Below are 13379 nucleotides of genomic sequence, written 5' to 3' on the forward strand. Positions count from 1 at the left end.
CTTGCCTATGCATTCTGGACTTTTACATTGTAGGATAAAATCTCACTCACTAGCCAACTTGTTCCTCGCTTCACTTCCCTTGCTATGAATCATAGTTAGCAGAGTCACTCTCAGATAGTTAAACTTTGCACAGTAAATCTCTTATTCATTCTGAATAATTGTTTGGCTTTACTGATGTCATTTGACATCTTGCCATCTTTGATTCTTTGGTAGGCTTTGCATAGTTGTATCTTGATACTCTTGCTAGTCTTATAGTCACTTCAATGCTTCAACATACTTCAACAAACCTGCCACACACTCTTGGAACTCTCATTATTGTGTTGTAAGTCATCAGAACCTCTGTGGACCTTTGGACCTTCATTTCTTAACCTTGGACTACTTTCACTTGCATCAGACAAGTACTTCAGTACTTTGGACATACTGTAGAGTTACGACCGTAACTTCATCACACGTCCCACCCCACAGTGAATCAAACCTATTTGATGTGATGGTCACACTAAATTTTGGGGAGCAAAGCTATTTTGTAACAAGCGGTAAAACAGGAAAAATCATCAATAAAAAAACCAAAAATTGCTACAGACAAGTTAGCAGTGCAACCAAAAATCATTATATAGGGTATTGGCTATGCATCTGTGCTGTCCTCTCCCTATCAATGTCATTGAATGCAAGGTTGATGGGAAGGTTGAGCAATGTATCCATGGAGAGATCTGGGAGGGAATGGAGACGCTGATCCACAGTGGCATGGATTGAAGATGTTTGATCTCGTGTTGAATTATTTTTGGGGGACATGCCTGGGGAAACAAACGACCACACGAGAGCCATTCTGAAGGGTCAAAGGTGATAGACATGCCAAGAGAAGGACAAACTCACATGGAATGCAGCTGATCATCCTTTTATACATTCTAAATGTGCCCATAGCAAAGGGCCCAAGGCAACAATGTGAGGATCTTTTGGTCCATGTCACCACCAAAAGGAAGAGAGAAGATTGTCACACCGAGTCAGGTTGCAAACCCAAGTCAGTCGGGGCGAAGCTAACTTGGATAGGTCACATGTTACAAGGGTGTACGAAGCTGTGAAGCTAAGTGTGACATGGTTACACCCAAAAGGGCATGAAGCTACAGTCATAACTCTACAGTATCCTTGGAACTTCAGACACACTTTTAGATTTTTCATAACTCTCATTCTTTATCTTATTAGATTTCCCTTGCACTTATATTTCTAGAGGTAGTTCTACAGGCAGTCTCTTGGGACATATCACACTCACACCCCTGAGTTCTTGTGTGATCACTTTTGAAGTGCCCAGCCAGAATTCACTCTTTACAGTGGGAAATTAACATTGATATGCTGTACTTTAGCCACCTACTACTATGCCTAATGATTCCTGGCATGACCTGATTCCCCCATGCACAACCTTCATAGGCCCTGGCCAGATTGTCAGATTATGCCAAATTGTGCCAGACCTGACATTATACTTGGCATTTTTCTAACACAACTAATTTATGTCATATATCAATGTTTGAGCAAGGAAATAATGATAATAAAAACATTATAGACTTGGATGCTACTACTCTGTAGTGCTGCTGCAGTTTGGTTCAGAGGGTGTTACAACCATGATATCTAAGAATCAGACCATAGTCTAATTCAATAAAATAGTCAAACTCAGTAGAGTCTTGCAAACAGTTTAGAAGATTTGGTTTTTGGAATTTGAACTTGAACCAATATAATATGTAAACAACAGATTGGGCACAAATAAAATCAGTGTTCAATCTTACTATATGGTTTACTATGCTCTGCCTAGTCTGCTAGACTTATATATGCTGGTCCAAGGGTGAGGAACAATGTCTGATACTGAAAATGGCAGGTCAAATATTTTGGGGTTTTGGATTTTGAAAAATAATATTAAGAACTACAGAAAGTCTGAAATGTGGAGGTTCTAAGTCCTCATATCAGTTCTAGTCTTCCAACTTAGTTGTTATCCATCTCAGGCCTAGGGAGTTTCTCCCTAGGCTGGAGCTCTACTTATCCGATACTCCACTCATCTGCTCATCCGATCCTCCATAGTTTCCGGAAGTTCATCCGGATCTTTCCCGTGGTCCTCTGGACCTATTCTGCTTCAGACTTTGTCCTTGCAGCCTTTCCTCTGTTTACTTCTACTCAGGACAAGTCCCAAGTAGCCATTATATATATTTGTATCAGGACGAAACCTCATCGTAACTTCTGGAAGTTCCTCTGGAACTTTCCCACACTCATCCGGAAGTTACTTGCACCCGTCCAGAAAGTCCTTCCAAAGTTTCCTGTGCCTTCAGACATCCTTCAGATGTCTTCGGACTTTCTTCGGACACCAATCTGAAATTAAGGGCACATACTCAGATAAGGGGCGCAGCACATGAGCTGAAGCCAAGCCCCTCAGAATCAGTCCTACCCTTTGTGCATGGTCTTAACATGATACAAATAAGGTCCATGTATGTTGTTAAATCAATTTCTTATTTTCTTTCTTCTTATTCTTGTTACTTGCATTATGCCAAGGTGCAATATTAAGAATACTTTCTTCAAAACTCTTGATATATTAAAAATCACCCATCTACTAAAATAACTTATTGGTTTCTTCTCTTTTCTTAGGCATTAGAGAGCATAGCATCATATTATCTTCTTAGCATAGACCTAAATACATTAGGCTTTGTGCATATTCACATATTGTATGTCTATTCAGATCCTTATTAGGTTAGTGCTAGTTCTCTAGTGGTATACTGACCTGCTGGATTCAATAAGAAGCCAATGTCAATTGTACCTGGTCATTGATTACTTGTTATGTATTCTTCAACAGTTTCATTTTTATAATCTACCTATGGTGGGGTTGCAGAGATTTGCCTAGCTGCTTCTCTTCTCCTTAGGACATCATATATCTTTATATATCATAACTTATGAAAGTGTGATCACTATATTATTCCAGGTCACAACAAAATACTAGGTGTTGGAGACATTTTCATTATATGCTATATTGTTTATACTCCCTGGACAGAACTTCTGTCCCTGCTTATCTTCAGTACAAAACTGACCTACATTTTGGCTTGGAAAGACAACTTTGTAAAGTTCAGGGTTTAGAATCTTAATACTAGTTATACTTATTCCAAAAACCTTGAACTTTTCTTTTGACTTATTTATTTGTTTTACTGACACCAGATATCTAAGTTCCTAAGGCCCTTTCTCCACTGTTCAAATCCTTTTGAACTCCATCCTTTATCCTCTATGGTCTCTGTGCCCAGACAACATAAATTCTCTGGAGCAAAAGAAGATTAAGAGATGTACAAAAAAATTATAATAGAGTATAAGGTCTAGTGATTAGTAAGTGTAAGGTGCACATGCTGAATTAGTTGTAGCTCTAGTTTGTGTCTTGTTTTATGAAGTAAATGAAAGATTGATTAATAAATAAATTTTAGTAATAACAGTGACTAAAGATAACAATTGATATAGCATTTGGGTAAAGTCTAACTAGACTTTTGACCAAAACATATTTGGAGACTCCTAGGATAGGATCAAGAAAAGCTAATGGGTAGAGGGTATAACTGCTTAATTGAGAGTTTTCTAATTATGTGTTAGGTCAAACAAGATAAAAAATAAGTATTATTGTATCCTGCAGATTATACTAATCAGAATGCCTCAAGATAAGCTAGGCCTGTTATATGGTCTGACTAAGTGCCACATAGGTAGACCATCTATCACAACCCACTAACAAATTAATGCTAGATAGAGACCAGGACTTTAAGAACAAGATAAACCAAAAAAATAAGATTAAGCAGGTACATCTGAGCTGATACCAGTAAGACACAGATGAGAGGTTTGAACTAAAGAATTACAATTGGACTTCCTATATACATATATTAAGACAGAGATTAAAACAGAGTATGGACTAACTAACTAATCAGAATAATTAAAGGTATTGTAAGATTCCATATATAACTATGATGTCATAATATATATTATAGTCATAGCAAAGTTCCTGAAACATTCCAAGAGTGTCACATTATCATATCCCGTATTCTGGACCTACATCCGACAATGTTCTCACACCTCATCTGGACCTCTGGACCCCTGTATCTCTATACATCGGACCTCCATACCTCTGCAGCTAGCCTGCATCATTCATCCTTTGTCTCATCACCCTAATGCCATGTCCCATATATCCATGCATCTCGTCCGGACCATATCCGATCTGATCTGATGTATAGATATGCTTCCAATCTGATATACAATAAGCTTCTCAAATTATTTCCTGTGCATATAACATTAACACAGCCTATCTGGTATTCCTTGTTTCCGGTACCTCAGTTATACTTACTACCGATATACTTACTGATCCATTAACCTATGCTTCATTTCCGACTCATGTTTAATAACTTTACTTATGCTTCGTACATAGCCTCGGACCTTTGCTTATTGATCTTTCCAATAGTCACTTAGTATATAAACTCTTGTATATGTCCTGTGGTTCCTCAGTCTGAATATCATATTAGTCCTTGCACTAGATCTCACACTAAGTCCTCATATCAGTTCTAGTCCTCTGACTTAGTTAATATCCATCTCGAGCCTAGGGAGGAATTCCCTAGGCCAGAGCTCTGCTCCTCCGCTCCTCACTCATCCGATCTGATCCTTCAAGTTTCCGGAAGTTCATCCGGATCTTTCCCGCTGTAGATGAGGAATCTTGACTAGACGTGAAAACACTTAAAACAAAAGGGTGCTCAACAGCAAGACCGGGATATGAGACAACGACTCGACCCAAGGGACAACCACTGAGAGAAGTTCCTCGAAATAAAGTGGAGGGAAACTCTATGAGCTAGGCGGGCGCTAACAGGCGTGAGAAGATAACGCGCGCGAAGGTGCGCGAGATGCGCACGTGAGCGGGAGGTTCGAGAATGCGCGTGCGCGAAGCGAAGGCGGGCCTTGAGCATTAAGGGAAAGGTCCTATTGAGGAGTGAATGCCCAGATGGATGATTGACAGGAGAATAAGATCTTATAACAAGTGAGGAGGTGATCTATACACTTTCCAGTACACAAAGATAAGGGGAAAGTAAGTACCAGAACCAAAGGAAACCCTTCTGTATTTAAGAATGGAGATTGCGCTAAGCGGCGCGCTTCCGAGCGCACTCCCGAACCGAGTAACCATATCAACTCTAATTATAACTAAGTTTGAATAGACTTTCTATATGTAGCACGGACGTCGGACTGAAGATTTTATTAGTTCAATGGACAAGATAGGAATAACACACCAGCGAATCAGTAAGGACATGGGACGAATGGATGGACGATAGCGCGAAGACCTAGGAGAAGGCGCGCCTAAGTGCGCGCGAGTACGGATAAGGCGCGCGCGAGACTGGTCCTTAGGATTAGAGCTGTCGCATATAGGAATGTATGGGTAAAGGCCGGATATTCGGCATTGAGACGCGCGAGTCTCTACACCGTGGTCCTCCGGACCTATTCTTCTTTGGACTTTGTCCTTGCAGCCTTTCCTCTGTTTGCTTCTACTCAGGACAAGTCCTGAGTAGCCATTATACATATTCATATCAGGACAAAACCTGATTGTAATTTCTGGAAGTTCCTCCAGAACTTTCCCACACTCATCTGGAAGTTACTTGCACCCATCCAGAAAGTCCTTCCAAAGTTTCCCGCACCTTCAGATGTCCTTTGGACGTCCTTGGACTTTCTCCGGACATCAATCTGAAATTAAGGGCACATACTTGGGTAAGGGGCGCAGTGCACGAGCTGAAGCCAAGCCCCTCAGAATCAGTCCTACCCTCTGTGCATGGTCTTAACACACATAATATGAAGTCATCATAAATTAGGCACAGGTGATTCTGGTAATTTTACAATAGATGTAATAGTGGGAATATCTTCAACCATAAATAAATTCTTAGGTATAGGTGCTGTGACTGAGCATTTCAAGGATTTAGAGTTCAAAAAAGAATAATGATTTGTGTTTGATACTTGTGATACCATCACTGTCTCTAAGCACTCAATCTCCTATATAGAAACTTAAAATATGTCATACTAGTATTTAATTAATTGCTTGGGATTTTCTCTTGCTAAGTTGTGCCATACAACTACATATGAGTAGTGAAAATTAACATGACAAACTGTGTGTAGATGCATCAATACATACCATAATATAAGTAGGCTTATGATTACATTTGAAAGCAACTAAGTATGTTGCAATAGGATCTCTCCTAAGTGTATAGAGAACTATAGGGCTAAGTAGCTTCCATAAGTTTCTGGCAATTGAAACATCCAATTATCATACATATTTGACTTAGCAGATATAAAATATCAGTAGCTAGCCATGAAATGTCATTACTAATTGGAAACACAATATCAAAATATTTACTGATGTCATGTTTATCTCCATGCCAAGAAAATAATGATGGAATATCATCAAGTATAAGGAAGCTCTTGTTCAAAACAACAGACTTTAGCCTTAACCAGTATGATATAGCAATTTAAGCAACATTAGAGCTTACAGAAATAAATTGAATAAGTGTATCCAAAAGGTTTACTGATGACATTTCAAGACTCTTGTGGTCTCCAAGTTATACTAGAAGAATGTTATTTTGATATGGATTGCCAAAGCAATGAAATGAAAGATAGAGTCTAGTATGAGACATTTGAATCTGAAGGCAGGTCATTTTAAAGGTCCTGTATAAAATATAAAGTGTCAGATATAATAGGAAGTAATTCAGACAAAATGGGCTGTTACAAGCTTAGTAAAAATACTTCCCTATATTGGCATAATATATTATTTAATTTGCTTGCTTATTTTCACAATATGTATATTTGCTCACTTATACATTTTTCATCTCATCACTCTGATTCACTCAGGCTGTCTTCATTCCTTCCTGATTCTTTTCTTTTCCTTCTATTTCTTACAAATGATGTACTTAGTTTTATTAACAATTTCATCTTGTTTTTTATACTCAGTTACAGCTGTTTGCATATATGTTGGTAGTCACGTCATTTTTTTTGTTCAATTAGGAAACTTAAGACTTAGAATTTTTTGATGATAGTACTGCGTTTAAACTCCTATGTATTGCGATGTCACAAAAATCAGCACATAACCATCCAGCTCTCATGCTCGAGGAGGACCTAGATAGCAGCTTCGATGAAGACAATCTGCAGCTTCACAATACCAGTACTATCCCTGATGCTCTTGACCAGATGGAGGTGGACGATGACCCTGAGGCCAACAACACCGAGAGCAATGAACTCAACATAGCTGCTGGACCCAATCAATCACAAAGGATCCCTACACCTCCTCCAACAATTATAAAGAAGTGAAAATGAGGTATGTTCATGTAATTTCGCACATATACTCAGGGTCTTACATTGATCATTGTGTCAGGTACTATTGCCAACCCCAGTGACAAAGGAGGTCTCCTACATCATCACTGTATTCTCTGCTGCTGAAATGAAGAAAGCAAAAACCAAACACGAGCCTATCAGCATTTCTGTCAACCTGAACTCTGATGAACCCTGGGACACTCTCAAGGCCCAGGTACTTGTGAAGATTTCCAATGCAATCAAGCTCCGTGTCCTTGACTTCGACAACTATGCCCTTACATACCAGATCCCACGAGTCCTCCCAAAACCTAGATTGTCACTCATAACACAAGCTGATTTCAATGGTATGATGAAGCGCGTGAATGGAATGAATGCTGTGAGTTCGCTTGTCAACATCACTGTTGTCCAGGGCCAAGTTCAGGGAGCAAACACTGGCAATGATGAAAATGAGGATAATGCAGAACATGCACCAATGAAGAATAAGAAACGAGTGAATTTTATAGTGTTCTTGGTACATTCCTTACTGACCATGTCCTCCATAGAAAGAATCCTCTGCTCTCCTTCCTGGAAATGAGAGGAAGTTGAACAACATTCAAATTCTTCGAGCTTGCTGGAAGTGCAAGAGGACAGATTCAGCATGCCCCTCCAAACACTGCTATATCAACCCAGAAACTGAAGAACACCTCCCACTCAGACATGAACAATTTGACTGTTGGGCATCTGCGATGGTGAGTTATTTCCTGAGGACTTTTTTACTAATCAATTGATGTGCGCAGCTCAAGGATGATGGGATGGCAACTGTCAATAAGCCACCACATCACAAGCTTTTCGATTCTCGTCCTTCAGCAATCAGTCCTGTACTACAGCGGTGGCTCAACACCCAAAACACTAAATCATCTTCATCATCTGCCCCAGTTTTCAGCTTCACAATCGGAAATGAAGTCATCGATTTTTTTCACCCACAGGTGCCTGCTATTCCCACGATACCACTGGCTGCAGCTGCAGCCCCCTCCAACCCTACATGTACCTCTCTCCTTCATCCATCTCATATGCAAGGAACAGACATGCCACTCAACAAGTTTTGTGAAGAATATGACCTAGGCAACACCATTCATGCAAAGCTTGCTGAGAATGCCTACAAAGAAGCTTGATTCCTTCACTTCGTAACCATTCCAGAGTTGAAGGAGATGGGATTTCAGTTGGGTGAGATTGCTGCATTATGCGACGCAGTGGAAAGGTGGTCTCTCCCTTGTGCTTGATATGTTATTCATAGGACTTGGACCTGCTCACAACTACATTGCCAATACCATGTATACTATACAAACTGTTTCATAGTCTAGAAATACCCTGCATGTATGAAATATCTGTGTGCATCATCAGAAGATATGATCTCTGTAACCTCATACATATCAAAGATGATACCATCACCTGTAGCAGTGAGATAATATTGTTGGTGACAACGGAGCCAGTGCTTGATTTTTGAGAATGCCTCTTCAATAGGGTTGAGATCGGGTGAGTATGGTGGTATATATATATACTCGATATGCATACCTGCAAATACCAAAACACTGTATTATAACGAAGAACACAAGATATTAGTGAGTGAACACACCAAAATGGTCAACTAGCTCAAGAACTTCTGCGCCATGATGAATTTTGGCATTGTCCATGACAAGGACACTGAGAGGACCAGGGTAGGCTGAACATTTTGGTAGCTGGTTGAAAGTCTCTGTTAGCTCTCGGTAATCATCCATAGGACTTACAACAATGTTCTCAAGCCACTCCAAGAACAGTTCTTGAGTCATCGAGCCTTCGACAACTGTCGTAGCAATGATCCCATCGAGTGTGAGAAGGGCTTCTGTTAATGTTCATCATCCCCGCACAAATACTTGATCTATCTCTGCACGCTTGCCTGACTTTGCTCGTCCATAGCACCTACCAGGTGTCCATTCATCCTTTGATGTCTCATCAATGAATCCTAGCTCCGATGCTTCATATTGAGCCATGTGTGCAATGAACTCAGCGTGACAAGTCTCATTGCATTCTGAGGCAATCCACTTGAGTTTCTTGTAGCTTACACCGGCACGCTCAAGCTCATGGAATATTGTTGTGAAGTGGACAGATATGAATCGATTGGTTTGCAGGAGGTGCATGAACTCATCCAAGAAGTAGTCAGGATTCTGTCTGACAAGACGCAGCAAGCAATCAATATCCTCACAATCCAACACATGCAGACGACCATGGAGTACTCTGTGAGGCTGAGGGTCAACAATGTCGCCAGTTTCCCACCAGAGCTTCAAAATGCGGAACCAAGTCCATTCCAAAAATCCGCAGCAATCCAAGATGTCCGCAAGGCTCAAAAGTTCACGTTCGTGTAGTTGGATCGCTGCGAGTTTGACATCATGGCTAATCTTGCAAAACAGCATGTTGTATACCAGCTGTTGATAGTATGATTTTCACTAAGTCCTAAGTTTCCTAATTGAACAAAAAAAACGATGTGACTGCCAACATATATGCAAACAGCTGTAATATTCTGCTCATTCACCATATGGAGAATCATCCACACTGGGGGCTTTTCCTATGGGTCAAATGTTGAAGCCAGAGTGGTCTCAGACAAACTCAGGTCACTTTGGTTTTGGTAGAAAATATTAAGTTTTTGCTTGCATTTTCGTTAGTTACTATCAATTTGTGTCATTCTTTCACATATACCTTCTACTCAGTGTATCTACACATTGTGATCCGACATTACATCTACCCCTTTATGTTTTTGTTCTAATATTTCCATAAAGCAACATGATGACCACATTTTCAACAAGTCATATACTTACATATATTTTGAGTAAATTTCAACTGTAATGAATCTTTATTTAATCTTTTTTCATTGGAATCAAGCTAGTAATTTTTTGTCTGTCTGTCTAAAATGTGATCAGAATCGAGGTAATATGTTGCTGGCATTCATAGACAAAAAATTACTAGCTTGATTCCAATGAAAAAAGATTAAATAAAGATTCATTACAGTTGAAATTTACTCAAAATATATGTAAGTATATGACTTGTTGAAAATGTGGTCATCATGTTGCTTTATGGAAATATTAGAACAAAAACATAAAGGGGTAGATGTAATGTCGGATCACAATGTGTAGATACACTGAGTAGAAGGTATATGTGAAAGAATGACACAAATTGATAGTAACTAACGAAAATGCAAGCAAAAACTTAATTTTTGTTACAGCTGTTTTCAAAAATATGCAGAATTGCAAAAGTTGAAACTCACATATTGGAAATGCCCGGCCAGGACCTCATAAGCACTTGAGTGACCAATCCAGCACCAATTCAGAGTGCTTCACTGAAAGACAATGTCATCGCCATCACCCTCCGTTGAGATACCTCAATTTAGGGCTACATTCATTGTCCATCTTGATACATACTACTGAAACTAATGGCAAAGCAAAGTCCAAGGAAGTCAAGTCTACAAAAGTCAAGGAACTTGTATTTCAAATCTCTGAGCCCAACTACCTTGAATTTCTGACTATCATCCTTGCAAAACATGACAAGTCACAATACAGGGTTACTGAGAGGAAAAAGTATGGTTGTTTGACGTACCTTGTTCCAATTTTTGATCTCCCATGGCGTTGAATGATTGTTCTTTCATCTTTTGCAGCCTCATCTCTGAACATCAACATTTCTGGGTCAGGCACTATCTCAGCAATACTATTCATGAACATAGCATGTAGTTCCTCATTCCTTTCAAGAGCATATGCTGAAATACACTTGCAATTGACATGCAGCCAACTAAATGTGCAAAAGAGCATTGGTAGAGACACAAACACACCATGGTGAGAATGCAGTTCCTGTTGCAGCTCATCAAGATAGATGGTAGGATGATGACGAAGGATGGTTGTAATGAATGCGATGTCGTCGACAGTGAGGCTGCGACACCGGCCTTGATTGCTGTAGCAGTACTGTGAAACTAAGGGAAAAAGTTGTAAGACTTTGTATACGAGAGTCTTCTTGATCCCAAGCAGATGGCATATATGCTTGACAGAATGCCCATGTCAACGTAGAATAGGAATTCAAGCTTTTAAGTCTGCTGAAACAGTGCACGGTGGCATACTGACTATGATGGTGAGCGCTGAAGCGCTGACAGCACACTGTAGTGCCTCAAGTGCTTGCAGGGTCCTGGCCGGGCATTTCCAACATACAAGTTTCAACTTTTGCGATTCCGCATATTTTTGAAAACAGCTGTAACATTTTCTACCAAAACCAAAGTGACCTGAGTTTGTCTGAGACCACTCTGGCTTCAACATTTGACCCATAGGAAAATTAGTTCCTGTAGGAAATGGAACTAAAGACAAATGCTCAGAGTTCGGAAGAGAACTGCTGTGTGACATTGACTGTACCTAAAGACAAATGCTAAAGACAAAGATAAGTGAAATAGAACCGGCGTGCATGATGAACGCACAACGTACCTCAGAGTTCGGAAGAGAACTGCTGAGGTACGAGCAGATGAGAAAGGAAAGATTATAAGGTAAAATTATGTAAGAGTCCATGCAAACATGAACAAACTAATGATGACATCATTGAACCTACAACACACCCCCTCAACGACATACTCAACGTCTAGCCACTCGTGCCACCCCCTCAAACTGATACAAGTGAAAGTCCCATGCAATGCTGTGTGAACAGTGGCTGTGGAAGTGATTTCATGAAGATGTCGGCGACGTTTTTGTGGGTAGAAAGCCAGACTGGCTGAAATGTTCCTTCTTCAATATGACACCTGATAAAATGATATTGCAGGTCAATATGTTTCATTCTGATGTGATTAGCAGCTTCTTTCAACAGCGCGATGGTGCCTGCATTGTCAGTGAAGAGCTGAAGTGGGAGGGTGAGTGAGATCCCGACACATCCAAAGAAGGATTTCAGCCATAGGCCGTCCTGGATTGCAGCGGTTAGTGCCATGTATTCAGCCTCCGTCGAGGACAAAGCATGTATCATCTGCTTCTTCGCAGAATGTTAAACTGGCCCCCCATTATAGAACCAAACGTAGCCAGAGATGGAGATGTGATCTTCTGGGCATGAGGCCCAGTCTGAGTCGCTGAAGCCGTGCAACAAGGTGTTCGTACCATGGCCTCCATAGTGTGTTCATGTATTGATGGTCCCTGCAAGATACCGTAGAACATGCTTGGCAGCCATGTAGTGGGCAGGTTCAGGGGAGGAATTGTGTTGAGCAAGACACATGACGGTATGAGCAATGTCTGGACACGTGTACATGGCTAGATAGAGGAGTTCCCCGATGATTTTGCGATACTCGGCTTCGAGATCGTCGACACGAGGATGCACGTCGGTGGGACGACCAAAAGGGAAGTTTGGGTCCATAGGGAGTGAGATGGGGTTGCACTGAGACATGCCATGCTCCTGTAGAAGGTAAATGACATAGTCTTCTTGGTGCATCCAGAGTTCGCGCGTCTGATGGTTGCGAACGAACTGGATGCCCAAGTACTTAGTGACCGGCCCCAAGTCGGTGATGCCAAAACATGAAGCAATGTTTGCCTTGGTTTGATCAAGAAACAGGCGATTGTTTGCCCCAGCGAGACTGTCATCCACATGCCACGCGATAATGCATCTGATTCTTTTACCCTCCCCGTCGACTCGGTCATAAATGAACACGGCATAGTCCGCCTTGCAGCGTAGGAACCCTAGACTGATGAGTACCACGCGAAGAAGCTCATACCAGTCATAGGTGGCCTGCTTTAGGCCGTACAAGGACGACAACAGGTGTGCTACCAGCCGTTCTCTGTCAGGACCAAAGCACTCGAAGCCAGGGGGCTGGCGCATGTACACATCTTCCTGGAGCTTCCCCCAGAGGAAAGCACATCGCACGTCAAAACAATCCAACTCCCAGTTATGTGCTGCGCTATATGCTGCGAGCACCCGGATCGAAGTCGCTTTCACGATGGGAGCGAACATTTTTCCAAAGTCCATGCCAGGTATTTGTGAGAACCCTTGGGTGACTAACCTCGCTTTGGTGACCGGACCTCCCTTAAGGTCGTCCT

At 41.1% G+C, this 13379-nt stretch overlaps 2 protein-coding genes across 2 annotated transcripts; one reads left to right on the forward strand and one right to left on the reverse strand.

Moving 5' to 3' along the window:
* Nucleotides 1-7080: 7080 nt before the first annotated feature.
* Nucleotides 7081-8477, forward strand: F5891DRAFT_1179875 (uncharacterized protein; the record flags this gene model as incomplete). The annotated part of the gene is made up of 4 exons (XM_041365842.1): nt 7081-7209; nt 7388-7816; nt 7869-8054; nt 8103-8477. The coding sequence occupies 4 exons, from the start codon at nt 7081-7083 to the stop codon at nt 8475-8477; spliced, it is 1119 nt and encodes a 372-aa protein (XP_041233926.1).
* Nucleotides 8478-10838: 2361 nt separating this feature from the next.
* F5891DRAFT_937617 (uncharacterized protein) lies at nt 10839-11372 on the reverse strand (the record flags this gene model as incomplete). The annotated part of the gene is made up of 1 exon (XM_041374112.1): nt 10839-11372. A coding segment is annotated over one exon (534 nt), but the record flags the coding sequence as incomplete, so codon positions are not given.
* Between the last annotated feature and the right edge of the window lie 2007 nt (nt 11373-13379).

This window comes from Suillus fuscotomentosus (assembly GCF_016647785.1).
Source record: "Suillus fuscotomentosus strain FC203 chromosome Unknown F5891scaffold_1, whole genome shotgun sequence".
NCBI classification, from domain to species: Eukaryota; Fungi; Basidiomycota; class Agaricomycetes; order Boletales; family Suillaceae; genus Suillus; species Suillus fuscotomentosus.